The 27,958-nt window shown below is 48.4% G+C and overlaps 9 protein-coding genes across 9 annotated transcripts; 7 read left to right on the top strand and 2 right to left on the bottom strand.

Annotated features, from left to right (window-relative positions):
* Positions 1-1,642: 1,642 nt before the first annotated feature.
* NEUTE1DRAFT_143466 (uncharacterized protein) lies at positions 1,643-2,491 on the top strand (the record flags this gene model as incomplete). Its single annotated transcript, XM_009858992.1, has 3 exons — positions 1,643-2,000; positions 2,055-2,192; positions 2,259-2,491. The coding sequence occupies 3 exons, from the start codon at positions 1,643-1,645 to the stop codon at positions 2,489-2,491; spliced, it is 729 nt and encodes a 242-aa protein (XP_009857294.1).
* Positions 2,492-3,274: 783 nt separating this feature from the next.
* Positions 3,275-5,487, bottom strand: NEUTE1DRAFT_150958 (uncharacterized protein; the record flags this gene model as incomplete). The annotated part of the gene is made up of 3 exons (XM_009858991.1): positions 3,275-3,797; positions 3,871-5,037; positions 5,110-5,487. The coding sequence occupies 3 exons, from the start codon at positions 5,485-5,487 to the stop codon at positions 3,786-3,788; spliced, it is 1,557 nt and encodes a 518-aa protein (XP_009857293.1).
* A 502-nt stretch (positions 5,488-5,989) lies between these two features.
* Positions 5,990-8,460, top strand: NEUTE1DRAFT_143464 (uncharacterized protein; the record flags this gene model as incomplete). Its single annotated transcript, XM_009858990.1, has 3 exons — positions 5,990-6,263; positions 6,388-7,063; positions 7,152-8,460. 3 exons carry the CDS (start codon positions 5,990-5,992, stop codon positions 8,458-8,460), a joined length of 2,259 nt encoding a protein of 752 aa, XP_009857292.1.
* A 912-nt stretch (positions 8,461-9,372) lies between these two features.
* NEUTE1DRAFT_115490 (uncharacterized protein) lies at positions 9,373-10,034 on the top strand (the record flags this gene model as incomplete). Its single annotated transcript, XM_009858989.1, has 3 exons — positions 9,373-9,453; positions 9,524-9,719; positions 9,772-10,034. 3 exons carry the CDS (start codon positions 9,373-9,375, stop codon positions 10,032-10,034), a joined length of 540 nt encoding a protein of 179 aa, XP_009857291.1.
* Positions 10,035-10,676: 642 nt separating this feature from the next.
* Positions 10,677-11,864, top strand: NEUTE1DRAFT_115489 (uncharacterized protein; the record flags this gene model as incomplete). The annotated part of the gene is made up of 6 exons (XM_009858988.1): positions 10,677-10,693; positions 10,749-10,816; positions 10,930-11,116; positions 11,146-11,155; positions 11,247-11,341; positions 11,684-11,864. 6 exons carry the CDS (start codon positions 10,677-10,679, stop codon positions 11,862-11,864), a joined length of 558 nt encoding a protein of 185 aa, XP_009857290.1.
* Positions 11,865-15,289: 3,425 nt separating this feature from the next.
* Positions 15,290-16,912, top strand: NEUTE1DRAFT_134025 (uncharacterized protein; the record flags this gene model as incomplete). The annotated part of the gene is made up of 7 exons (XM_009858987.1): positions 15,290-15,399; positions 15,441-15,982; positions 16,040-16,103; positions 16,174-16,181; positions 16,339-16,352; positions 16,623-16,751; positions 16,844-16,912. 7 exons carry the CDS (start codon positions 15,290-15,292, stop codon positions 16,910-16,912), a joined length of 936 nt encoding a protein of 311 aa, XP_009857289.1.
* Positions 16,913-18,309: 1,397 nt separating this feature from the next.
* On the top strand, positions 18,310-18,738 carry NEUTE1DRAFT_55165 (uncharacterized protein; the record flags this gene model as incomplete). Its single annotated transcript, XM_009858986.1, has 1 exon — positions 18,310-18,738. A coding segment is annotated over one exon (429 nt), but the record flags the coding sequence as incomplete, so codon positions are not given.
* Positions 18,739-20,083: 1,345 nt separating this feature from the next.
* Positions 20,084-21,712, top strand: NEUTE1DRAFT_54200 (uncharacterized protein; the record flags this gene model as incomplete). Its single annotated transcript, XM_009858985.1, has 1 exon — positions 20,084-21,712. A coding segment is annotated over one exon (1,629 nt), but the record flags the coding sequence as incomplete, so codon positions are not given.
* A 3,275-nt stretch (positions 21,713-24,987) lies between these two features.
* NEUTE1DRAFT_115485 (uncharacterized protein) lies at positions 24,988-25,648 on the bottom strand (the record flags this gene model as incomplete). The annotated part of the gene is made up of 2 exons (XM_009858984.1): positions 24,988-25,380; positions 25,445-25,648. 2 exons carry the CDS (start codon positions 25,646-25,648, stop codon positions 24,988-24,990), a joined length of 597 nt encoding a protein of 198 aa, XP_009857286.1.
* Positions 25,649-27,958: the final 2,310 nt, after the last annotated feature.

Below are 27,958 nucleotides of genomic sequence, written 5' to 3'. Positions count from 1 at the left end.
TAATAACGGCGGGGATGAACTTAGCTAGTTTCTTACCTTGAATATCGAAGCGGCGCGCAGCGTCCTACTTGGCGCGAAGCTCGGCAGCCGTAACCTTACGTCTATTGTTATCTTCAATACCGGTTATAGAATCCGCTCCGGGGCCGGGGTTTCCGGCTGCGGTGCCCGGGAGACCAGCTCTAACGGGTCCTCCGGTAGCGGGGTTACTAGTCGGATTTCCAGATATAATAGTGAGAGGTTAGGGCGGGGTTTAAGGAAACTTAATAAACTTAAAGTTGAGGAAATTTAGGTGCAGCAGCAAATCCCAGAATACTAGTGTGCAAATTAATGAGCAAACAACGTGTGACGAACTGTTACAAGTACAAGAGTATATCGCTGGGATGATTAATAGACAATGGTAGTAGTAGCCAAAAGGTACTGATCGATTATAGAAGCTATTGCTTACTGAAGAACCTAGTATACCAGGAAGCCCAGGAGGGCTTCCTTATATATCAGGTCTTCAGCCGGACCCGTGGACCCGAGTTTCCCCCTCGGGTCCCGGTTTGGACCCGGCCTTCAAGGCTAGTCCTTCGGGTCCTGTCTTCGGGTCCTACCTTATTGGTTGGTTTTATCTAGATATATGATTGGATCGTAATACTATAATTCTCTTACTCCAGCTCCAAGAAATATTATTTATTCCGGACTGCTAGTTAGGTAGACCACATATAATCTAGATCCTTAGCTAGTCACAGGGGACCTATTGAGACCGGCTTCGCCAGCCTAGCTATCACAGTTGACCCTTCCTCTATTATTACGACTTCTTCCAATCATTACAAAGCAAGAAATAACTATTGAAACCGGCGAAGCTAGAACGATCCTGATACGGGAATATTCATATTACCGTTATTTCATGTATGATTAGATCAATTGACTGATTAGATAATCTGGGCATGGTTATTGCTATGCCCATCTCTGTCTGAGGCTGAGATAAGGAATTCCCATAAAGGGATTCCCGCGCGGGGCGGCCTTCGGCCACGCCTTTCTCCCTCGGACATCTTCTTCTTTGCTTTTAATACTACTGTTTGACTTTAACACCGTTGGTATTACGAAGCAACCTAGGTTACCCTATCAGATCCTAAGCTAGAACAATCCTGAGCCTGTTCCTTGCACAACAATCTAAGTCCTATCTTAGTGCTTGCCTGCGCCTCGTGACACTTTCCATTGATTGTACTTTGACCAGGGACTTTGCGAGGACGGAGCTACCTGCCAATGTGTTGGAGCTCCTCTATATTAGTATTAGACTTTTCAAATCTTCGTCTTCGTCCTTTAGCGGCAGGGGCGTAAAGCTGTAAAACTCGTTGCCCTATTCCGGGTTATCACAACCAAGTTCAAAGCCGCAGGTGGAATTCTGAGCTGGAAATGCCGGAGTGGAGTGACAACCATTCACAAAACTGTGAGCTTCTTCTCATCATCCAGCATGGTTGATCCAGAAAGAGGAGCATCATTTCATCGCTCATACAAGCGAAATTACTAGTGTGAAGGAAAGTCTTAGGTGTAATGCAGTTAACTTTCTTATAGGAGATGGCAACTTCTACTGCGATATGGTCAGTTCAATTCTACCCAAATCCCATCGCCCTGCCCATCCAGAACCCATTGACCTGACATGCCGGAACAGACCGGAGACGGCAGCGACGACTACATTTGGGTTTGGAGCGACGGACACGCCGCCGAGCTCTACATCAACCACCACGACGTCCCGCACTGGGAGGTCGGCCCCAAGGACCTATTCAACATCGCTCGGTCCCGGCGGTCCATCCACATCGCCGACTGGGACGGCGACGGCCGCTGCGACGTCATCAGCCAGCAGAAGTCGGATGGGGCGCTCGAGATGCGGCGCAACGACTACAACCCGGCGACGGGCGCTTGGAAGTTTACCTACATGGGCTTCGTCACTGGCGGTGTCTGCCCGCAGGGGTGGGGTGTCAACGTCCTGGACCGCGGGATGCGGCTTGCTATATCGAGTAAGTCCTCTTCCATCCCTGGCAATTTAACCAACTTGATGCTGCACATAACAGTCATACTGATACTGTCTTACAGCGGAGATGGACATGCAGACGTGATGTGTCTGGAAAAGAATGGTCGCATTACGGGATGGCTCAACCATGCCTCGGGGAATCTTGAAAATGTCGGGCAGGTCAAGTACAGCGAAGGATGTGAGTTCGTCTTTTAGACTGTTCCCCTCCAGGTGATTGGCGGTCGCTGCTGACATGCGAACCCAGGGGGTCGAGCCAACCTGCGCTTCGCCGATGTCGAGGACGGAGGCAATGTCACACGGACATTCGCCCACAGTCCAGGGTCAAGGTTGCAAGGCTCAGCAGAGCCTCAACGCCTGGCCTTAGCCTCGAGATGCCCGGTGGCCTCCGGCCGAAACACTCATTTCGGCCGAACCCTCGGCCGGACCCTCGGCCACTGGCACTGCTTACCCAACCCCCTCTCGATACCATCGGGCTAGCGAGCTAACTATGGAAGTGCCGAAGACGCTGATGAAGCACTATGAGACAATCCCCAGTCATCCTAGAAGCAACCATAGCCAACCAAGCAAGAAGCAGGGCGCCCGGATGAAGGACGGCGCCAGAAGGAAGATGGAGAATGGATGAAGGTATTTAGGAAGATCCACATGTATGTAGACTGCTAGATAGACGCCTTAAAGGCTCAGGCGACAAGGCTTGATACGTACCCTAAGTACGTACCGTTTCCCTTTGGTATAAGAAGGCCTTGAAGCCCAGCCTTCCCCTGGAGGTTGAGAGGATCAACAAGGTCTTCGAGACCAAAGTAGTTTATTAGCTGAATTGAACTACTGTTCCAAGCCCTGATTACAGCCCTTCACAGTGAGACGGTGCGCCGTGAGTCTTGAGAGTTCGTAGGATAAGACTGGCCTATCGAAGTCGAGGAATGAGTAGAGTATTGAAGATAAATAAGAGATACATTAAATATTGCGGCACGAAGGGGGCTTTAGATCGAGGTTATTGTGATGGTAACTTATGGTGAGTACTGTGATTCCCGAAGAATATCCCAATAAGGTCCTCTCGCAGTATCGCGGGACCGGGGTCACGCCCCCACTCGGGCTTAAAGCCGGCTCGATGCCATGCATCGCACCACGACCTCCGCTTGGTGCGCTTTGAAAAAACCCTTGGTATATCCAGTGCTCGTAAGGAGGATGTGGGGAGGTGATAAGGAGTTCTTGTACATACTTGTTGTTGAGTTGGATGAGGAAGCTGAAGGATGACGCGTGGTTGACAGTGGTGGCGGTGTTCTTTTGTGTATATCTAAGGAGACTACCTTGATTGTAGATAGCGTACATACCTCCTTTCTGCCCAGAGGTATCTATGCGTCTATGTCCATGGGTACCCCCGTGCTGCCCGTCTGCTAAAACGATTGTACCTTTTCCCACTTTTCTAGTACATTAACCTCCTGTTCCAGTACGTCAACCACTTCAGTTCTAAATGCGTGACAAAACGACTCATCAAAAAACCCTCGGGTACCCCTATAGCTCTCAAGACACCATTTCACAGCATTCTCAAAGTAGGTACTACTTCCCTCAGTGAGCTTGTACAGGAAGGGAATTGTATACATATGTAAGTTCTGGATGGTAGAAAATGTTAGCACGTTTTCGCCGCTTGGCGTAGGTGCGCAAATCTTTGCTAAGTCAATCCGATCGTCGACACATTCAAGCATGAGCTGGATAAGTATGAGGGCGAGGGAGAAAGGGATCGCATCCAGGGGTCGAGAGCACGACACAGGGTAACTTAGCGGTAGCGCTTTGTGAGTAGTGATGAGGTCAGAGCCGCGATGCGAAGAATTTCCTGTCCTGGATCCCATTGACCTCAAAACGAACGGCTGGAGTTGATCCAGTTGGACGTGGGAGTTGTCGTCTAGGAAGAAGACAATGCTATCAAGGGTGAGAATCTGTGACAGCCATGGAGTGTCGTAGATGTATAGGAGACTGGCCGCGATGGCATGTGAGATGCGCAGCTTCATAAGTGGGCCCTCCAGACGGAAGAGTCCGCCCGTCGGCCCTTGCAAGTCTTGGTCGAGTAGCTGCCGAAGTGTGAACGATGTCGTAAATTCTGAGTTGTCCGGGTGGGTCCGAAACTGACCGCCGGATTTCCAACGCGGCGGATAAAGTCGAAATGTGCGAGGTCCAGCAGCGTCTATGATGCACCCATGGGATAAATCGTCTTGGACAAGAGCTCGCTTCTTTCCTTTGTTGTGTGTGGAGAGTTGGCAAATCTTCAACATGGAGGTAAGCTCCACGTCGATATCGGTGGTTTGACGCTCAGGTTTACCTGACAATGAAAGCCCGGCTAGGCTTGCCATTGAAACCTCTATAAGGGTATGTGCTGCGCTCTGTGAAACCGGCGCAAAAGATACCCTTTTGGGCCTCTTCTTTGACTGCCCCGAAATTTTAGACGAGAGTAGTTCCGTCGCCCATTTGACTGCCGGGGAGAGGGCTCCGAGTTCATCGTTGAACGTTTGAGATTTGACCTGTGGACATGGAAACGCGGTGGTGGATTTGGGGGGTATAGCAGGTGGTGGAGGAGCGCCAGGATCGCCGCATTGAAGCCGAAAACTGGTCCAACGTGGCCACAACTGCAATCGCTCCTGGGTTAGGTCAGAGCCACCTGAACTTAAAGTAACATGGAAGTCGATGTCCTTGGCTACCTGTTCCTCAATATCTGTGTTGTGGATGAAGACCAAGTTACGGGCCACAAGCTCGAGACAAGCGTTGTGAGACACTGGACAACGACAATCGGTGGCAGCGTTTTGCAAAGCGTTGAACAGACTCTTAACGAGCTTGCGAAGGAGGCTTATAACCCGATAGTCAGACCGCCGCTTGTTGCTGGTATACTGTCCCGTACCGGCACTGGTAAGCGTTTCGAGGAAAGCATTGGCCGACTTCAGTCGCAACATTGTGGCGTCATAGTCCTTCTTTCTTAGTGTGAATCCGGTCTTCGCTTTCAGTTGCCTGATAATCGACTTCTTATCTTTCAATACTGCCTTCATCAGGAGTAAGATGTATCAGCAGACGGTTTCTTAGTTGTTGTTCTCATCGTCAACAGGGCAATTTACCGTGCCATTTTCTTGCAAAGACAGCTTCAGCCTCAAGTCCGCTGCCACCGCTTGCATGTCTGTCATTGTCTGCTCAAACATGGGGTATGAGTCATAGAGCTTGAGTCTCAGCTTGTTGCGAACTGTCAAACTCAATTCCGGTGAAAAGGGATTTGCTCCAACTCCACCCTCACTACTGTCGAAAGGGATGATGTCGTTGAGTAGTTGTCGGCAACTATTTCGCAGTCGCGTGTCCTCGACTTTAAGATCCTGGAGCAGGTTGTGGAGGTCACTGTCAACCTTGCGTACAGAGGATACAAAGCCCAGATAACTCTGCAAGGCCTTCGCGGCCAAGGGCAGAATGCCTAAGACAAGGCCGACGACCTCAATTCCCGACATCGTTGGAGGTAGAGATGATGGTGATATGTGAAAATGTGGGGGAGAGCGCGGACATTCGGAAAATAAATCTGCGAGACGCAAGACAACAGACCCCGCACTTTTGCTTGCTTTAATTGGTTCATACATGCCATACGGCGCTACAGGAGCGGATTGAGGTTCGGGCACACTTTCGGGCATCAACAAAACACCCAGCATGTTATTGGCTCCTAGTTCTAGTCGCCATAGCAGGTCAGGCTGTTAGGGTCTTACCTGCCTCGCCTTCGATACTTGACGACAATACCTACTAGGGAGAGAACATAAACGTACCCGGGCCGTCGCCTGTCAAACACCTGCCTTGTACGCAAGAGCCAAACTCCTCAACATCTTCTCCAAGCGATGATGGCTGCGTACCTGTCGACTACCTTAGGATACTACTAGTTACCAGTTACCTGCTCTACGGTCGGTGCCTACCTGATCTTTTCGGCTCCCGTCAAGTCCACCTGAGAACCTCGCACGCAGAGCCATGGAGTCGGAAACTCAGATATCTCGACTAGTTTCCCAGGGCATTCTATCGTTCAAGTCCCTCATTCAGTCTTTGGAGGGCTATCCCGATTCTCCGCCTCAATATCGTCCACTGGCTTCTTCGTATTTAATGAGATACAAGCTCTGGGTTGCTAGCCTAGGTGCACATCGGCCCTGTGGAACCAGTTCACTCGAATACAAACTCCGTGACGCATCCGGTATACGAAACAACATCATTTCGTTGCTCCAAGATCTCTGCCGTTCAATCAACGAAGGTGCGAGCCAAATGAAACCTCTACTTCCCAGCGGCGCACCTTCCTTGCCAGTCGCAGCGACCCTACTGTTGTTGCTAAGAGCATTGATATCTGCTGACCCGAACAAAATTTGGTGCATCTGCAGCGCGGTCAGCGGTTACCCCAATTGGGAGCGGCGAGGTCTGCCCCGATGAAGATCATGATCCCCTCGATGATGAGCTCGCGGAACTTCTCTACAGTGATGATGAGGATCCTACTAGCCGATCCGAGCTTGATGATGCGCTGAGCAGAGTAGGAAACACGATCGACTGCTTGCTTCGGCTGTCTGCAGCGATTCGCAACCCGGCTCCGCACGATTTCTCCATGTCCAAGGTGGCAGTGGAACTCATTGAAGCCTTTCAACCCCTGGCCAAGGACCACATCCGCCATAAGTTCGTCCAGATTGATGAGCCCCTCGTTGACCGTCTGGCCAAATCAATGGCAATGCGCCGCCAGTATCTCAAGTATCGCGAAGAACATGCCAGCCGAATAGCCCGAGGACTGGAAGAGGTTGAGCAAGGGCTCCAGTGCGATGCTTCCGAGTACACAACCACACAAACAGTTATTTCTTCGCTCCCTGGCCATCTCAAGGACAATAATGCTATCTCTAGTACCTTGTTCACTGATTTCGATGACGTACGCTCGCAAACATCGTATGCACCAACGGAGGTCAACTCCAGCGAGCTCCGTGTTCCCAGAATACCTCCAGAATACGTTGACGGGCCCTTCAGATGCCCCTATTGCCAAATGATTATCGCGATAGAGACGAGACACGAGTGGAAGTACAACCCCCTTTACTTCTAGAAATCCACGGAAAAAGAAAAAGAAAATGAAACCCAAACATCATCCGGACTAACACGCATCTTCCAGGAAACACGTCTTCCGAGACTTGCAACCCTATACCTGTCTTGAAGAAGCGTGTACCATCCCAAATCAACAGTTCTCCCGGCGCTCGGAATGGGTCATGCACATGGAGCGCGAACACTGGAGGGTCTGGCATTGCTTTCTAGGTTGCAATGAGGCTTCGTTCGATAACCTGGATCAGTTCCTGAAGCATAACCAGTCCGCCCACACCGGCGAGTTGGCATCTTCCGGGGTAGGGCATCAAGCAAACATTCACGCTTCTTCCGTCAAGGATAAGTCCAAGGCCCGCGGACAGTGTCCTCTGTGCCTCAAAGTACAACTCGGTACTGAAAAGGAGTACGCCTTCCATGTCGGAGGACATTTGGAAGGCCTGGCTTTGTTTGCCTTGCCTCGTGTTGATGATGACTACATGTATACCACCGGAGATGACTCAGATGAAGACCAAAACGAACAAGATTTAGTCAAAGAATCAGACGAAGAGGACATGGAAGAAGACGAGCTTAGTACATCGGCCGACACCGCTTATCATGTGGAACTAGAAGTACGTTCCGAAAACGGAGACATTGACGGACGTCACATCGAAGGAGAAGACCCGGGGGCTTATGGATTGTCTGATGGCATACTTGATGAGATTACGACATATGTGGGTGAGGCGCAAAGATTACAACCACGAGAAGAAGAGCAACCTTCGGAGTCCATCAATATGCGCGATCAGCAGACCCGAACAATCCAAGATGTGCAACTGCAACAACAGCAACAACAAGAGCAACAGCAACAACAAGAGCAACAGCAACAACAAGAGCGAAAGCAACAACAAGAGCAACAGCAACAGCAACAGCAACAGCAAGAGCAACAGCAACAGCAACAGCAACAGCAACAGCAACAAGTGCAACCACCGGTCAATAACCGACAATCTGTTCCCCAGAAGCCGACGGACGGCGGTAATTCAACTTCTGCGACTCCCGGTATGCAGGCAGGCCCTGGTCAACCACAGCTGAACGGTCCGCAGAATGCACAAACTGCGACGATGGCAGCCCTTGCCACCAACCCTCGGGCGATACAAATGGCCGACAATTTGGATATTCCCGCAGATACGCTAAATGCATTGCGTGGGATCCTACAGCCCGCGATCCTGCCTCCAAATTTGAAGAAATGGGTTCATCTAAAGGCCTGGCACCAGGCAGCAGGCCTACCTCCTCATGTTCAGGACAAGGTCGCCCAGGTGTTGACTACTCACCAGCAGCAACAGATCCGGCAGCTATTACTTCAAAAGCAGCAGCGAGCACAGATTGCCTCCATGGGCGGAGCTCTATAGAACCCCAACGGGCCCGGCCCTTCACAACAACCTAACAGAATGCCGCTCATACCCCCAAAGACGAACGTTCCTCCTCATATACTTCAGATCCTCCCGCATAAACTAGAGATAGCCCGCAATAAGTTTCCCGGCCATTCGGATCAGGCGCTTCAAGGTATAATACGGAAATATAAGTTTAATAATTTTGCCAGGAAGCTATAGGCTATGAAAAATGGCGCCGGTATGGTAAACTAGACGCCGATAGTGCAAATGCCCCCCGTAGGGTCTAACTAACCAAATACGGCCTCTTCTGGACTAGTGGCGCAAATATACGCCTAGTATGCCGCGTAAACCGGTATATAGGTCCCAGGCCCATTACAGCAGCCCCCATCGTCGCAGTAGCTGCAGCAGCCGCAAGGGCAATTACAGGCGCAACCACAGGCGCAACCACAACCACAAACGCACCATCATCAACAGCAGCAGCAGTAGCACCAACAGCAGCAGCACCAACAGCAGCAGCAATAAGTACAACCACCGGTCAATAACCGACAACCTGTTCCCCAGAAGCCAACGGACGGCGGTAATTCAACTTCTACGACTCCCGCATTATCTACCTCGAGGATTAGCCAGCAACCTCGAACTACCCCGCTAAACCCATTACCGGTCGCAGCCCAAAAGAACCTTAAACGACCACATCCGGGTGGTTTAACCGAGGTACCGCGCTAAAATAGCGTTCCTATATAGCAAACTCTGTTGTAGGCGAAGTAATGTAGTACCCCCCCGTCAACGGTCAGTGACCGATTCAAGAGTATATACGTAGATGAGATGAGATAGGCGTTAAAAGAATATAAGTAGAGCCCATTGCCGCCGGTTTATATGCCGATGGATATATACCAATCTGCGGTGCTCAAAATACGCGAAGTCAACCAAAAGATGAATGAAATGACCACTCTTCCGGGGGCTTTTGATCGAATGGCAAACAATGAAGGTTTAGTTAGAATGTTTACCCGTTGTGTATGTTACTTTCTCCCCGCGAAACTAACTAGATATTGTAAGAAATACGCTGATATATGTACTACTTCAGACTCTGAAAATCAAAGCGCAGTTAGATAAAACGATAGGCCAGCCTCGTAACCCCTTACATATCACGGTCCATGAGATTGATGAGATTAAGCTGTTCTTCGATGGTCTTATTAACCACTTCAAATCAGGGGCTTCTCAGCCCGCAGCTCAGTCTACGGAGCAAGCAGCAGGCCAGCCTCAACCTCATCAACGTGCAGGTCCATCTACGCTGTAAATGGACCAAGATTAGCAGAAATCTGGTCAATCTAGAGACCCTAACCATAGCGAAAGAGCGATTTAGGGTTGAGGATGACTCTGTCATCGTCCTACGCGGCTTGGACAGAGACGAAATCAAAAAATATGTGGACATGACCGCCGAGCTGAGAGCAGCAAGATACGATGGGTCGGACTACGAGAATGAGCCTCTGGAAGACTCAAGATCTCCACCTGTTTCCGGCCACGTCGACCAAGCATCTGCTGGACACCTGCAGACTAAGCCCCGAGTATCTATGGTGCCAAATGGACCAAGATAAGTAGGAAAAGGGTTAGCCCCGAAGCACTTACTTTAGGCAAGGAGTGTGACAAGGGCAGGTTTCTGGGCTTGGAACAATGGTTCAATTCCGCTGATAAATTACTTTGGTCTCGAAGGCCTTGTTGATCCTTTCAACCCTCAAGACGAGGGCTGAGTTCCCAGGCCTTCTTATACAAATCCAGACCATCCTTCTGATCAATACATACAGGGTCCTTCCGGCCTGTCAAGGCCGCAAAGCATCCTCTTGCTGACAGTGTTTCCTCTTGAGCCGTCTTAGCCGGTCTGATCCTTCTTGGTTGGTTCGGGTTGCTTCCAGTTGAAACTCGAGGGCCCGTTATCGCGGCCTAGCACTGAGTAGTGATGAGGGCATTCGGACGTAATGCTCCGCCGGGGGAATAGGCCGTGGCTGAGAATCCAACCGAGGGGAGTGTTGCAGCCCTGAGGCCACCGGGCATCTCGAGGCTCATTCCAAGCATTGAGGCTCTGCTGGGCCTTGCGACCCTAACCCCAGGACTGTGGGCAATGTCCGTGTGACAAGGAGCAATTTGAAGTACGAGGTGACTTTTGTTATCGTGCAACGCATCTTGACCCAGGATAAAATCCAAGAATATAAAGGTAGTACCGCCCAAATCAGGGACGCGAGATGGAAGGAGTACCAGCGTAAGCCAGAAGAAAATCCAGACTCGCACACAGATGAGAAATTAACCTCTGCCAGTCCTCAGGTCTCCCATCAGACCAATGGCCCGGTTATGGACCCGCCGAAAACCGTCAATGAGTCCCCTTGTGAGCTCAGGAGCTTCTCAAGCAAGTCATCCAACGGTGCATCTTCCAGCGATGTGCCGATGATGGCGAGATCGAAGCCCGCGACAGGAGATAGAAGGAGAAGGGGGAATTAGCCAAGACTGCGGCTGCCGTGGAGAACTGGTGGAAGGCGAAAGACCCATTGGCAAACCCGGTACCCGAGGATATGCTTGGCCTAGGAATGGAAGCTCTTGAGAAGCAGCGGGAGGAACTTGTATTAGAACTGATGCAGACCTTCCCGGGAGGAGATCAACCTATTGCCGACTCAACTGAGCTTAAGAAGTAAGTTTGACTTCTCTCTCCGTACGCAGCTTCATTGAAGTTAATCTGCTTGTTTATTAGCCGCATACCGGAGAACCCACGCAAACAAAAGAAGCATCGTAGCATATTCTGTTGCCCTAGATGTAAATAGGACCTAAAGTCTCGCGAAGCCGTACAGGCGCATTTATCCGTACCCAGCGACATGATTTGGAGTAACCTGTTACGATCCAATCAAAAGCCCCTTATGTAAGTTAGATAGATTGATTAATAGAAGGAAATTCGAACCTAGAGTCCCGGAGTTCTGAGAATACGGGACTACGGGATACCGCCCCTACGGTCCCGGGGTCGCGAGGTCGCGGGACTACGGGACGGGTTCGAAGACCAGTATATAAGAAGGTCGCCTCCCGGCCTTCGTTATTCTGGTTCTTCAGCAAGTAACAGCTTCTACAATTGATCAGTACCTTTTGGCTACTACTACCGTTGTTCTTATTCCTAGCGATATACTCCTGTGCTTGTAACGGTTCGTCACACGTTGTTTGCTCATCAGTTTGTATACTAGTATTCTGGAATCTGCTGCTGCACCTAAAGTTTCCTCAATCAAGTTTTCCTCAACCCTCACCTTGACTCTCCCACCGTTATCATGTCCGGAATCCCGACTGGTAATCTTGCTGGAGGACCCGCTGGAGCTGGACTCCCAGGTACCGCGGCCAGAGACCCTGGCCCCGGCACTGATACTATGACGGGCATTGTGGATAATGACAGCAACTAAGTCAAGGCCGCCGAGCTTCTTACTAGAGAAGAAGCCCGTACTCGCAGGGCTACCCTCGTCCCTGCTATTACTAAAGAGATTGATGAGGTCAAGTTGCGCAATATCATTAATATGTTTCGCGTTAAGATTAACGACCTTAAAAGAGCGTTCGACAGAGTTCGCTATCCGTGTCGTTACCGATGCGGTCCACACAGCGTGGAAACTCCAGGCCACAGCATCACTAATACTCCTTAACCTCAAGGGCGCGTTCGATAGAGTCAACCACCGATGGCTGCTCCATACCTTATGGGAAATGCGTCTTCCGCGGTGACTGCTATGGTGGATCTATAGCTTCCTCTCATCGAGGAAGGGTTCACTATTTTTCGACGATGAGTTATCACCACCATACGATATTACATCGGGGGTGCCACAAGGATCCCCCCTCTCACCCATCATTTTTCTCCTTTTCATTACGCCGCTCTACACCAAGCTAAAAACGATCCCGAACGCAATTACCGTCGGGTTTGCCAATAACACGAATATCCTGGCGGTAGCAAAGACGACTGAGGAGAACTGCAGAACTCTCCAAGCGGCTTGGGAAGTCTGTGCCGAATGGGCAAGGGAGCGGGGATGGAATTCGAAGCGAGCAAGACGGAGTTGATGCACTTTACCTGGACAAGGAAGCCACGAGAAGAGACGCTCCGGATCGGGGAGACTGTCCTAGAACCGGCAGAATCCGCAAGGTTCCTAGGCGTTTGGTTAGACAGGAAACTCAACTTTAAGGCCCACGCTCAGGCCATGAAGAAGAAGATGGCGACGCAGACCTTCGCGTTAACACGGCTAGCGGCAAAGACATGGGGTTGCTCTTTTGAACGAGCCCGGGAGATCTACACGAAGGTTATTCGAAGCGCAATAGCCTACGGCGCATCGGCATATCATCAACCGACGGAGCTATACGGGAAAGCCCGGGGAATTGCAACCCAGCTGGCGAAACATCAGACCAAGTACCTAAGGGTAATAACGGGGGTATACAAAGCGACCCGGATAAGAAACTTGGAAACCGAAACGTACTGTCCACTGATCGACCTTTACCTAAATAAACGGGTAAGAGCCTTCGAAGAAAGAATTGCTCGGACGGGCCAAGCAGAGTTTTGTTAGGGGGACGGCTGCATGGGTAGCCGGTTGCATCCAGGAGAGGGCCCGACGACGGACTTTCCCTCCCAAAGACCTACCGGAAAGCGGAGCGGCCAAAGCCCAATGGGCCGAGATGGACGCCCACCGCCGACCTAATAGAGGAAACAACGCCGCAAGATGCGCCACACGATACGCAGCAGGGTACGCCGTATCAGGAAGAGCCATCGGCCAAAGATAGGGAGCGGTGGTTAGAGGAAGCAACAAGGAGGGAATGGATCGCAACGTGGGAGATGCAGACAGCGGCGGCAGTCTCCAAGGCGGGACGGCGCTACCAGTTGATGATCGCTGACCTATACCCAAAGTTCGATGGTACCTCGATAAGGAGACATATGGTCGGCTCCAGAAAGAAAAGGAGGCGCGGAGAGGCTGAGGACGAAGACCCTCGCCCCCTCTCTAAAGCCAAAAGCTCACTCCTCATCCAAGCGCGGACAGAAGTAATCGGGCTCCGGTCCTTCCTATTTTAAAGGAAGGTCCCCGATATTGAAACACCGTACTGCTCTTGCGGGACGGGCAAGGAGACCTTTGCACACTTGGTTTATGACTGTCTATGGACGTTCAACCAACGAATAAGGGAAGAAGAGTGGCCGCACAGCCAAGAGCAACTGTCTGTATACTTGGATGACGGAGAGCAGGCCGACCGCCTCCTCGGTTGGGTGTTGAGATTGGGACGGCTTCGAGAGTACCGTCTAGCAGTTGAGTTGGAGGAGGAAGGAGTCGGCGAAGCCGACCCTTAGGGATAACACATCGACCGATGGTAAGATATCGGTGATGGGTTAACGTCATTATTCACCGAGCGGTGGGTGAGCATCGCTACGGTAGGAAACGCAGGTGCTGGCCTCGCGGCCGGGCAAGGGGCGGTGGTTTTTATCCGGCAGACGGAAGTATGTACGGTTTTCCCTCCGAAAATAGGTGAAGGACCCCATGTGCTGGCGTTGCCGGCGATACGTCTAAGAAGAAGAGAAAGAACAGGAAGAAGGGATCCCAAGTTTCTTCCGGCCTTATAAGCCCGCCTCTAGAGCCGAACGCTGAAGTTGCCCAGCTCTATACTCAGCTGGCTCAACTTACCGATCTGGTTCAACAATTAATTGTCGAAAAGACCAGAAATTCTTTGGCGGACCAAGGTCGTAGTAGGCGAAGCTCTAATATTATTAAGGGTAACCCCAAGATTCGTAGGACGTCCTCCGGAGGTAGTAGCAATAGCGAGATTTATTACGATAGCGACGGCTTCTCTATCTACGATGAAGATAAAGAATTCGACGACAATAATACTAAGACGGTAGTAGCGGACGAGACAACTAAGGCGAAGCGTTTTATAGGCGTGCCTTACCGACGCGGTAGTAAGTCCAAGTTAAATAAGGGCGAAAAGGGCGATAAGGCTAAAGATAAGCATTAATAATAAGTAGGCGAAAATCCAACCTTTAAACTCGAATATATAGTCCTTAAGACTATTCTAATGGAGGAAGATAAACAAATTAGCAACTCCCTCCAAATTCGTAACATTACCGTAGCTAATAACTAATATATTCAATAAGAGCTCTTTATAATCAACAACGTCAATGTTAATGTTATTAAAAATAAATCTCGGGATTCCGAAGCTTGGGGGGTTCTTAGGCGGCAAATTGTTATCGGGCCCCAAGGAAATAAGTACGCCGACGAGCAGCCCGGAGCCGAGCCCGCGGAATAGCTTCAGCAAAGACGGGGAGGAGGAAGTCCCAGCCAAGGATAGATAGCCGGACCCGTTTAAGTATCCGCCGTCGGCTAGTAAGGTACGCCGAGCGATGAGCGGCTTGTTAAGGACGAGGGGCGCGCCCAGTTTGGAATAGATCCCCGAGACGGAGTTCGAGGATTCGGATCTAGAGGATGGAGCGATTTCGCCGTAGCCGAAACCGGGGATGCTGAATCGCGCTGTAACGGGTATGAGTCTGGACAAGCTGGACTTTAGGAAGCCGAGGTCGTCGGCCGTGGGTAGGGAGACGGATCGTAGACCCGCGACGGCGATGGACGCGGAGTCGATTAATTAGAATACTGCATCGATTATGCAATTGAAAGCGTCGGCTATAATGAAGAGGGTATTTTCGGGGATGATTCCTACTACGTTAAAGCTATAAGCTAGCTTGGATCAGTCCGAGACGGAGTCGATTTCCGGAGCCAGGCCGAGTATAATAAAGAGAGCTATAATGGGAATAATTCCGGGAGCGGCGAAGCTAAGGTCGAGCATAAATTCAACGGTAGAGTACTCGGGCGAGTGCAAGATGAGTATAGGCGCGGCGTTCAAGAACTTTAGTATAGGTAGTAAGTCCCGGGAACCGTCGAGGATACGGGAGCCGACCAGTCAGGGACCGGTAATAGACAAGAAGGAAAAGTCAGAGATGTCCTTCAAGAGCGTAGTCACCCTGGGTATAGCAAGCAGCAATCGATCGTCGTCGAGCAGTCGGAGAAAGAGCGTCGAGCATTCGTCCCAGACGCAGACGCAGCCGCCGCCGCCGCCGCCAGCGATGCCGAAGCTGGAACTGCCCAGCTTTGGACTGGGAGATTCCCTACTAGGATCTCCACCGGGCACATTATCGGGTTTAGGAATACTCTCGCCGCCGGGGACGTCATCGGGTCTTCCTCCCCCGCCCGCAGGAGGATCGATGTCAGCGCCGGGAACCTCGTACGGCTTCCCCAACATGGAGACGCCGCCGGAGACGAGCAGACCCGGTTCATCCGGGTCATATCAGACTACGGCCGCCAAGCCCAGCAGGTTGGATCGGACGATCTCCGGGATGAGTCTGTCCAGGCCCAGGAAGAGTATAAGCCAAGAGACCTCTCCCCTAGACGCGGACTCGTGACCGGGAACTGGGTTATCAATGTAGTCGCCGCAGCAGCCGCCGCAGCAGCCGCAGTTCGCGGTGAGACCGGATCCCAGCCCGGCGCTCAAGTCAAGAATGGCCAGCTTCAACAAGGTCATGACGCTGGGGTTGATTAAGGATAAGAGCGACAAGACTTCTACGCCCAGCCAGCACGAACCGGAGACAGCGACGCAGACGAGGATGGGAAGAGCGATGTGATACGGATCATGTTTATGTATGTGGAGTGTTGCATCAAAGACAGTAATTGATCGTGAATGCGGGTCGCATGGAACCTTCCTGCCAAGGTTGCAGGGTAGGTCCTAGCGATAAGATAAGGATAAGATAAGGAAGTAGGTCCGCCCAAACGGATTACCTCAATCCATCTGCACGCGGCTCCCACTCTTCTTAATCCTTCTTTAGACATCACACGTTACACAGGAATAATATCATTACTTTTATGTTAATCGTAGGTTTATTCTTTAAGGTGAGAGCAATTCATATCACTTCTCTTCTTAGTTTGAAACTCGGAACTTGAATATAATCTTATTAACTAGCATGCAGTGTCACAGCAGTGGCAGACCACTACTGTGACGAACGGCAGTCTTGATCTGCCTAAGTGGGATAGCTGAAGGTAACGATTATCAAGTGCAGTTCGGTGAAGCCAAAGGGTTCACAACAAGTATCGTTATACGTGTCTCTGATGACGATGGTCTATTGACTACTGTCGAACTATCTAACAATCTGTGTTCTCCAGTCGTCCCTTTATACCCTGCGTGCCTGTCTAGACTTCTCATGCCTCAAGTGTCTACTTGGTTGCGATGTTGGCTCACTCATGGTGTTGGCTTACTGTGAGCACCGGCTTACTGGTGAGCCCGTGCATGCAGTGAGTACGCTCCTGCGCCCTTCTGGTCTAACCCTGATTCTGAGGGTTACACCGTCCGTGTCGCTTAAGTTCGTAACAACTACGCTAACCAGGCCATGTTCCTGCAAAAGGATACAAGTAACCGAAGCTGGCAGTTCGGTCGCTTAAGTGGTCTTATATAGTTGTAACGGCGCATACCTACGATGCTTCAACCGTGACAATTAATATCAGCGCTCTTCACTAATTATATAGGTTTTTGTTACGAACTTGAAACGAACACACGGGCCAACCACACTGACGAGACACAACAGACAGGGCAGTGTAACGTCAAACCAACAGGACTGCAGGGGAAGCAGGCTCACGCTGACAAAGACAGGCTCACGTGCCAAGCAGCAGTGAGCCAGGATCACGGGTAGTGAGCCAGGACTGCGAGACCACAAAACAGCATCGTCAGGATTAGTATAAAGGGACGACTGGAGAACTCAGATTGTCAGATAGTTCGACAGTAGTCAACAGATCATTATCATTGAGACTAGTATAACGCTACCCTACTTGTTGTGAACCTTTTGGCTTCACCGAACGTCTTCTGATAGTCTTCACCTTCAGCTATCCCATTTAGGCAGATCAGACTGCCGTTCGTCACACCAGGCAATAGCAATGCCCCTAGGTTTGCGCTCTTTGTGATGTACTCTACATTGAATACTGGATTGATTGATAGGTGGTACTTCCCGTCTTCAAATTCTTGAACGGGATCCTCTGTATGCACTTTCAGGGGAGTGCATTTGGTGTAACTGCAATGCTTTGATCTTGAGCGCGACGGGAGGTCTATCTTATTTTAGAGAAATTTTCGCAAAACGACCGATCGCGGGCTAACAGACTTTGCGCTGAATTTTGAGCCCACATGTTAATGACAGATAAGATAAGCTGGGTCGCTGAAAGTCATGCTCGAAGCGGTTAAGTAGTCTAGATATAGCCCGCCTCCAAATGTTGAAGGCATCCACAAGTGGGCCGGAACCTTCTCGCGCGACCGAAAAAAGGCGACTGCCCTGCCAGCGCAATGGAACTAGCAGCTACATTTACAGTAAAGGCTCAGGAGAGGCCTGTCCCAACGCCTTTCCTTTCCGGGCTTGGCGCCCTGGGCCTCTCAATCACCTATGCCCAACGATGTACCCAACGCAATATTGACGAGTCTTCTGCTTGCAAGACAGCTGTGTCGAAGAGGTTGTGCCGAAGAGGCTGTGCCCGATACCTCTACACAGTTCCCGTCGGTTGTGGTGGAAGTCAGAGTCCAACTTTCTTTTTGCCAGGCATCTCGTCCATCGCGCGACACCGAAAAGATCACCATTTAGAACGCGAGGATTGATACGGACGTTGGGAAACCGACAAGCGTTGGTGTCGTCGTTATCAGATCGGACAAGGCACCCGCTCCACGACAATGGGGGACGATCTCAAGTACGCCGCTCCTGCAAGCAAGAACGGCTTTGAGATTGCGATACTCTGCGCACTACCCAAGGAACGAGCAGCTGTTTTGTTACTCCTCGACGATCTCTAGGATGGAAAGGGCAGTAACCGGTACCGGTATGCCAGGGGCGAAGGGGACTACAACACCTACACGCATGAGCGGATCGGGAGGTTCAATGTGGTTATCGTCCTTCTTGAGATCATGGGCAAAGCCCCGGCTGCCGGTGCAGCTACCGCCGTCCGAATCGGTTACCCCAATATTTCCCTAGCCCTGATCGTCGGCATTTGCGCCGGGGTGCCGTTCCCCAAGAAGAGTCAGGAAGTCATCCTCGGCGACATCGTTATCAGCAACATCCTGATTCACCACGACTTTGGAAGACAATACTCCGATCGCTTTAAAGCCAAGGATGAAGCCGAGGATGTGTACGGCCGACCGAACAAGAATATTCGGAGCTTGCTTAGGTTTCAGCCCTACGATAAATCTCGCAAGTCTGATATCAATTTCGAGATCTTTTCCGCAAATACGAACGAGTCTATCCTTTGTTGAAAGTGCTCGCTGAGATCATGGCTGGCGCTTCACCTATGGAGCGGGTGAAACAATTCCTCAAACGTGGGAGCATACGTTCGGCGAAATCGAAGACGCAGGATAGCTCCCCAAACTATGGCGCAGTCTCCTCGTTAGTCTCCTCGTTAGCGAACATATCACAAGGTATTTAAAGCGATGAAGCTCTCCCTTTCTCGTACTGACAAGCTCTAGCACATGGGCCCCGGCCGCCTTCAGCGACAGACGCCGTAATTGCACCCGTGCCCGAGCAGCTCCGCAACGAAGCTCACGGCTCCACTCCGGCTAGCAACAACGTCTCATCCGACCACGCTGTCCCACTACAGCTACAAATATCACCCGCCGAGCCGCTTTCCACAGGAGCTGTCCCTTCACGGGAACTGGCCTCTACCACCTCTTTCGATAGAGATAACTTCATAGAGACGAAAGAGTCGGGCCGAGCGCCACACACGGGATCCGCAGAGCAATCTTCCAAGCGTACGCTTTGGGACCAGGCCGTGGCGCTGCTGCAAGAGTCTCAAGAAGGCCCGGCCATCGTGGGCATTGTCAAGGAATTCACGTCGAACCCAACCGCCAGTCCCGATGGCAGCCCCGACTCCGTCAAGGGCTTGGCGAAGGATATTACGGAGGAAATGGAGCGGGAAATTAAGCGTCAACCACAGGACGACCACAGGCATCGCTTTATCGAAAAGACCATCTCGATACTAAACAAATTCATTGCAGTTGGTGATGTCGTCGTCAGCTTCGACCCCGTGCATGCTGCTCTTCCTTGGGCTGCTGTCCGCTTTGTTCTCGTGGTAAGTGTCGGCAGCCTGCACAATGCATGTGCCCTTTCTGAAGCCGGCTAATCTTTATAGACCTTAACCGCCAGCAGCGAATTAAAGAGTCAACTTCTCGGCGGCATTGCGAAGGTCACTTCACTAGTCCTGCAATGTCACACGTACCGGCGATTGTACATAGAATCCGATCTCACCCTCCAGCTACCGGAAAACGTCTCGAGCGCCTTAGAGACATCCATTATCCAGGCTTACGCCAAATCGCTGCTGTTTCTTGGCTTCACAATCCAACGCCAACGAAGTTGGAGCAAATTCGTCGATGCTTCTTTCAAACATAGCGATATAGACAAATGTATAGGAGGTCTGCTTGAGAGTGGAAGCCAACTCGCCCAAGCTGCAGACGATTGTGAGAAGCATTGCAATCTTCTCAACCGCTCAACAGTCAATGAACTACATAATATCGCAAAAGAGTTGCGTCAGGAAATCCTGGACCAGACGTACGTTACAGAAATATCTTCAAGCGTGTACCCGCTAACGTTATCTATAGTAACTTAGTCCTCAAAATCCACCAAGATTTCGTTCTCGCCAAGCTGCGCACGGCCAAAGGTGCCGCGTTTGATCACCTTAACCAGGAGCGCGAAGCAAAATGCCATCCGGGAACCCGGGTCGCCCTCCTCGACGAGATAGGTACATGGGCCAGCAATTCGGAGAGCCACAGGATATTCTGGCTGCAGGGCATGGCGGGGACCGGCAAGTCCACCATCTCTCGTACGGTGGCACGCATACTGGCCGACCGTAAAAATCTGGGTGCCAGCTTCTTTTTCAAGAAGGGTGAGGTCGATCGCAACAGCGCGACGCGCTTCTTCACCACGATCGCTTCGCAGCTCGTCCGTCGGCTACCTGCATTGGCCCAGCATATGAAAGAGGTTATCGAAACCGATCCCGAGATTGGCGAAAAATACTTAACTGTACAATTCGAGAAACTCATTCTACAGCCGCTGAAGAGGCTTGATCATGACCGCCGGATTTCTTCGGAGACGGTGGTAATTGTGATCGATGCACTTGATGAGTGCGATCCGGAATCGCATGCTACGGCGATTATCGACCTCCTGCCGCAAGCGAAGCAGTTATCATCGATCAGCCTCAAGTTTTTCGTAACCAGCCGACCGGAATTTCCCATTCAAAGCGAGTTTCGGAAAATCAGCGGCGAATACCAAGATTTGATCTTGCATCGCGTGGACAAATACATCGTCGAGAAAGACCTATCCGTATACTTCGACTCGGAGCTTTCCAAGATCAGGGATAAGTACAATATGGATTTTCCAAACTCGCCGCTGCCCTCAAATTGGCCAGGTCAAAACAACCTCCAAATCCTGGTTGATAGGGCCGTTCCGCTATTTATTTTCGCCAAGACGGTCTGCCTCTTTATTCAGGATCAAAACTGTGATCCTCCTGACACGCAGCTGAACAAGATACTACAGTATCAGACGATGGGACAGGAGTCTCGGCTCCACGCCATGTATTTCCCGATTCTAGACCAAATGCTTATGAAACGCATCGATTCGGGATTCATCAGGCGTACTGACGAGGAACAAAAGGAGATAGTGGAAAAGTTCCGCGGGATTGTTGGCGCGCTCGTAATCCTCGCCGATCCGCTACCGGTTAAGTCACTAGCTCGACTGCTTGAAATTGAGGAACGAATCATCCGCCATAGGCTCAGCCTGCTCAATTCGGTCCTGAACATCCCGTCCGACGTAACCGCGCCGGTCAAAACACTCCACCTATCGTTCCGCGACTTCCTTATCGACCCTGAGATGCGGGCTACCAACCCGTTCTGGGTCGACGAGGAAATGACCCACGGGAAGCTAGTGACCAAGTGCCTCAAACTGCTGAGAGACTGCCTCCAAGAAGACATTTGCAGCCTACAGAGGCCTGGGAAATCTCGAGCAGACGTCGACAGACAAATCTTCCTTAAGCGCTTGCCGTCTGAGATTCAATACGTGTGTCTCTACTGGGTCTATCACTTGAAGCGGAGCAGGCGCACGGTCCGAGACGGAGACGAAGTGCACTGTTTTCTCACAGGTTACCTCCTCTACTGGCTTGAAGTGTTGGGTCTTATAGGTAGGATATCAGAGAGCATAGGATTAATAGACGATTTACAGAGTCTAACGGATGTAAGTTAGCCACCGATGCCGTACGCTAGCGCTCGCTAACGAATCATCCAGCCGGAAACAGGCGTCAAAATCTCGAGATTCCTTCATGATTGTTACGATCCAATAAGGATTGATTATGTAACTAGGCTAGACAGACCAATCAGGGCCGCGCCGGGCGCCGGCGCCGTAGATCAACGGCGCCACGGCTCAAAGAGCGCCGTGAGGCCGGGAATGGCCTCACCGGCGCAACGGCCCATACTAAAGAAGGCAGTATAAAAGGAAGGTCTTCCCAGACCTTCCGGTACTGGCTCTTTAGCAAGCAATAGCTCCTACAATTGATCAGTACCCTTTGGCTACTACTACCGTTGTTACTTATCCCAGCGATATACTCTTGTGCGTGTAACGGTTCGTCACACTTTCATCTCTTTCTTTTACTCCGTCGATGTCTCGGGACGGCTCCGCCGTCATGGAACAGGTTCATCTTTTCTTCACTTGGGACACGTCTGGAGGATGGAGGACCATGCTAGATAATTTTCACATGGAGGAATCTACGGCTCTGGGGCTGAGCCTTTCTTTTGAGGGGGGGGGTAATGTAATGGCTTGGCATGTCAGCACCTGTTGACATCTGGGATCTGGGCTTGGATCCCATCTGCCATTGCATATAAGAACCTCTCTCCTTCCATCCGATGTATCTAGCTTCTTCTTTCTTCCTCATCTTTAATATCTTATTACATTCGTCAGAGCCTTTTGGAGCCTCGCTGCTCTTAACTCTACGTGCCGTGACAAGTAGAAGATATTAAAAAGCGGAACGTCCCTATTGAATTCTACCGGAATATTCTTTACAACTTCGTTAGAAAGGCCTTAATTATTTAACTTCGATTGATCTTATTATATAACTTCCTAATACGGATATTAATATAGAGGAGTATATAAATACAACCCCTTTATATATAATTTTATTGAGATTGTATAATATTATTATTATTATTAAACTAGCGGAGTTTAGTACTATAGAAATATTATATGATAAATATTCGTAGGTTTAATTTTACAAATATATTCTCTATAGTATATACAATAATGCCTTAGCTCTCCTTAAAAGTAGATTTAATATACTAAATTCTAAGGTCGACTATATTATCCAATCGGATACCCCCCTAATTTTTACTAATGTAATTATATCTAAAGCGCGTTTGAAGGAGTACTATCTTAAATAAATTAAAGAAATTATTTGTATACTAATTTAAAATTATAGCCTAAATTTTAACGCTCTCCTTTTTAATAAATTTATTAATAAAAAAGAAAACAAAGAAGCAGAGGAGGATAGTAAAGAGGAGGAAGAAAATGAATAAATTATACCCTTAGAATACTTAATGAGTAGTAATTAGTTAATAGTAGAATATTTAATTTAACTATTAGTTGACTTAGGCATTCGATTTAATATCCAAAATAGAGATTATATTTCTCTTATATTTTACTTATAGGTAGAGTAATTAATTTTTTAAGTTCTAAAGGAGGGTATTTATAATTATACGTTTATTCGCTTATAGACGATTCGTACGTTTATTAAATTTTACGGTTGGGCGAATATTAAGTTAGATAAGAAGTATACGTAGGAAAGGGAAGAATTAAAACTTAGCCAGATTTTAGAAATCCGGTTCCCGGGGTAGAAGCCCTGTAAAGAATAGAATAATAGGGCATTGTAGAAAGATTTTATTTAATACCTTTCGGACTGTTTAAAGTTGGAGGAGGATATTAAAATCGACCCCCCCTTATTTTTAATAAGTAGTACTATAAACAATTAGAATTTGGATTGTACATATATAATAACTTTATATATATAATATTTCCTTCCTCTATAGGATATTACGTACAATTATACAGCCCTATATACTATTGGAGGTTGAAGACTATATATATACAAATTATCATTATTTAATATATAAGATTTATATAAGTAGAAATACGACTGAGGGGTTGGGCTAATTCAATTAAACCTAATAAGCGCCTATAAATATAGGTACTTTAAGTATTAATTAATTAGTATTATAATAAAGGCGGATCTTTTACTAAGGGAGATATATAGTTTTTCCTTTTAATTATTGATATTGAACGAGCAAGCTAGTAATCCGGCTCGTATAGATAATAAAATACTATCCCTCTTTCTAGATTAATTATATTTGAAAGCAGCCGCTAGAGCTATAAGCCATATAGAAGTTCCGGTTCTAATATATTATATAATAATTAGACGCAAACGTATGATGAAAAATCAGATAATACGTTTAGCTTATATAATATATTAAATATAATATATACAGTTTATTTTCATAATTTTATAATAAACTAATTAGATTTTAATAATTTTATTAGGAACGAGAGTAGGAAATAGATTCATTTGCTGTATAAATTATAATTAAGAAAAATTTTAGTTTTAGACCGCTCGGATGGTAATTCGATTTATTTTAGTTTAGTTATACGAGCTAAATTGTTAATTTAGAAGAAATCTTATAGAAACTTCAAAACCTAACTAATTAATAACTATTTTTCAATACTAATAAAAATACATTAATCGATATATAGGAGAATTAGTTAAATAATAACAATTAATTTACTATAAATCTATATACTTTATAATATATTTTAGGAGTATAATACTCTCTTCCGGGTAATTACATAGTTATATATAGAGTTTAAAACCTATAATATTATATATATAACGAATTAGGGTAATTATTTTTCCTTTAGGGAGAACTTTTTAAGTAGAGGACTCTCTCTCTTTATTTTCCTATCTACTTACTACTATTATATACGGGATAACCGACCTGTAAAAAGTGATAAAACTGTATATAGAGTTTAGAACTGGGAATATTAAATTTATAGTAATAATCTTTCATAGTATTATTAATTTCCTCCTATTTATTAAGATTGTAGAGCCCGAAAGGGGGTAGTTATTTGTAGAAAGGATAGTTCGAAGGGCCTTAGGTTTATGGAATATAATCAAAATAAATTAATCCTTTTTTCACTTCCTTTTTGGAAATTAATAAAGATTAATTAGAAGCGATATAAAGTAGTAAAGTTTGTCCTATTCTAAATAGTTCTATAGAGAATTGAAGCCGGTAATTTATTATTCAATTCAAAATATTTATATACCCGACTTTTTATTTGTTTTCCTTAGACTTACCTCCTTTATTTTCTTGTCTTAACCTTCTTAATTAATTTATTGTAGTGGATTACTAAACCGTAATTTAATAAAATAAGAGCGAGAGATTTCCTTGCTACGCTCTTATTAAAATTGGGCTCCTCGGCTATTGTGAAGGGGCAGTGACCTGTAATTTTTGATAGTCAAAGAGAAAGGCGGATATAGAAAATCCTGCTGCGGTTGGATTATCAGAGCTCATACCGAGTAAGGCATATACTTTATCGCAACGATCCGTAGCTTCGCGGGTGTGGTACATCTCTACCAGTTCACCCAAAGGGCGTATGTCAAGAGAAAAGTTGTCCGCCTGACTGGTTGCGTAGACGTATTTGGGCCGGAAGATTGCGCCCCGTATAAGGTAGGTTACCGAAAGGATTTGAGCCCGCAGGTCTGCGCGGAGTTCATTGAATAGGTTTAATGCATTTAGGCCTGAGGAGAATGCAAATCCGGCAATCTCAACAGAACCACACTTGATTAGGATATAGCGAGCCGCGGCAACTTCCTAAAGCACCTATATTAATCTGTTAGTTTTCTTAATTATAATATTTTGACATCGGTTTCCTTACCCAGATGCGCTGAAACCACGATCGTTGAAGCAGAATAAGGATTCTCGCTTTATTGTCTAATGGTCTTGTAGACAGCTCGGTGTCTAATCGTCTTGTAGACAGCTCAGCTGCGATGCGTATTTCTTCGAGCGCTTGGTCACTACCGGCTGCCTCTTCTCCAAGCCAAACAATTACGCGACTTGCTTTAGCGTAGATCTTCGCCATAGATTGAACTTAGCGTCCTTTTTCTTCTTCGTCATCTTGGTTGATGCAAATGGCCGCCCGAGTAATCCTAAACATTTGGGACCTTTAGTGACGGAGGCATTTTGCTCCCGTTGCCCTAGGGAAAAATGCTGTCCGTTGTCTTTATCAAGCGTTTACTAATATCCATGTGGATTTCCAAACGTCCGGCACGAATTCTACTAATATCCTCACTCGTCCCTGCAATAGGATGGAAGAGTTACGTAGTGCGGTGGAATCTATGAAAAAGATACTTCCCTTACAGCCCATAGATGAAGCGGTTTTGAAAGAAAACGCCCAGAAAAGGCGCTAGGCTTACAGCCCATGTGTAAAGCCATTCTGAAAGGAAATTTCATACGGCCCAGAAAAGGCACTGGCCTTACAGCCCATACGTGAAGCCATTCTGAAACAAAACTCCCAGAAATCACAAAGCAGAAAAAACGCTCAGAAGCTTCGGCACGAAGTAACCGATAGTCAGGAAGAAGTACGGAGTAAACTTTTCGTAAATCTTGGTTGTACTCCTGGGTGTAGGAAGGTCCTGCTCCACGACTTCGGCCTTGGTCTTCACTTCCAGTTCGCCAAATGATCCAGACCCCAAAATAACCAAGATGGTAACCTAATGCTCCAAAGTTCCTCAGGATCGCAGGCTTGGCATTTCTCCTTCCCAGCCCAATTCCTTTTTTTCGCCTATCCAGACAATAGTATCCATGTATTTCCCATGCGCTCGTCCTAAATTCCCACCTTACCTCTCTAGCAATGCTGTGACTGAGTATCGCGCGACTAACACCGCCAATGACGATGCTTCGAATTATGCGCGGTTGGCTCCTGTTTTCCAGGCGCTAACGCAGACAAAATGCGCAGCGTGCGGGGTTGGTGATCCAGGCAAAGGCAGCGCCTTTGAAACAAAGACAACAATAGCAACCACCTTCAAGGCTCCCAGTCAAACCCACCGAGATATACGCTACGAATTTTGTCAGTTACTTATGGCAACTTCCCTAGTTTTAGCTACTAATTTACTATACCTACAGTCCCGCGAACATAAACCGTCCGCTCGTGAAGCCTGCGAGCCTTTTCCCACCATCGAACATTTGTGTGATTAGCTGCCGACGGAGCTGAGCCTAGCGGACTCTACAATACGGCTTCTAGAGCGTGATAATACCGGCGGGGTCCGTCTAACGGAGGACCTCCCCAATAATAAGATTCCACCGTATACGATACTTTCACACACATGGGGTCCCGAAGAGGTCCTCTTCAGAGACATAATGGATGGTACAGGCAAGAACAAAGCAAGCTACGCTAGTTCCAGGAGCGAGACGTGGAAGGAGTTGTGGATTCGCCATGTCTTGGGCAAGGTTAGTCGGACAGCGGTAGGGGAAATCACCTGAGATATTTTGAAGGGGCCGTGGAGCTTCCTATCAAGCTTCTTCGAGGGTCTTTGGGTCTTGATGTGCTTACCGTTCAGCATGACCAACTGTCCCACCTCGTAGACCGGTGCCTCCGTTCGTTTCTTATCCGCCCACTCCTTCATCCTCTGACGGGCGCGGTCGAGATGTTTCTGGGCGTGATCGTGAACCTGGGCTATGTTCCAAAAGGATACAAGTAACCGAAGCTGGCAATTCGGTCGCTCAAGTGGTCTTATATAGTTGCGATGGCAGTCAAGAGGCACAGCTGCAAGGCTGCCGTCACAGTAAGGAGCATTACTTTTCTTCTAATAGAACTATAAGAGAGAGCCATTAAAAACAATATCGCCCGGCAATTGAGTAGAAATCATCCCGTATGAAAAACTTCCCGTCCTCGACCTTTGCACCACCACCCATCCAAAATCTTCTTCCATTTTGTACCTAATGAACAAAAGTAATACGAATCGGAAATCCCAGCTTGAGAATTCGCAATAAGAATGTTGCGTGCGCGTTCGAGGTATGCTGTATAACCCTCATCCGTATTAGGGTATCTTCTGTCATTGTACTCCTCCGCAAGGGACTTCAAATCGGCGATCGCTAAGAAACAAGAAACTTCTGCAAACCCCTCGGTATCAACCAAGCATTCCCGGGAAGCGGCATAAGCAGCATTCCACCTAGATATAGCCGCTATACGGCCATTTGCTGATTGTCTTCCAGTAATGTGACCGATAATGGCATAGCCGACCCTAATACGGAAAAAAGCCCTCCTCTTAAGCTTGGACGTATCACCTTCCAAGCATCTGTATTCTTTGAAAAGAGGAGCAAAAGTTGCTTCCGCAGCTTCGTCATATGCCAATCGCTTCTTTTCAAAATCTTCTGGATCCTTTAAAAAAGA

This window comes from Neurospora tetrasperma (assembly GCF_000213175.1).
Source record: "Neurospora tetrasperma FGSC 2508 unplaced genomic scaffold NEUTE1scaffold_81, whole genome shotgun sequence".
NCBI lineage: Eukaryota > Fungi > Ascomycota > Sordariomycetes > Sordariales > Sordariaceae > Neurospora > Neurospora tetrasperma.
This window is presented reverse-complemented; position numbering and strand designations above follow the sequence as displayed.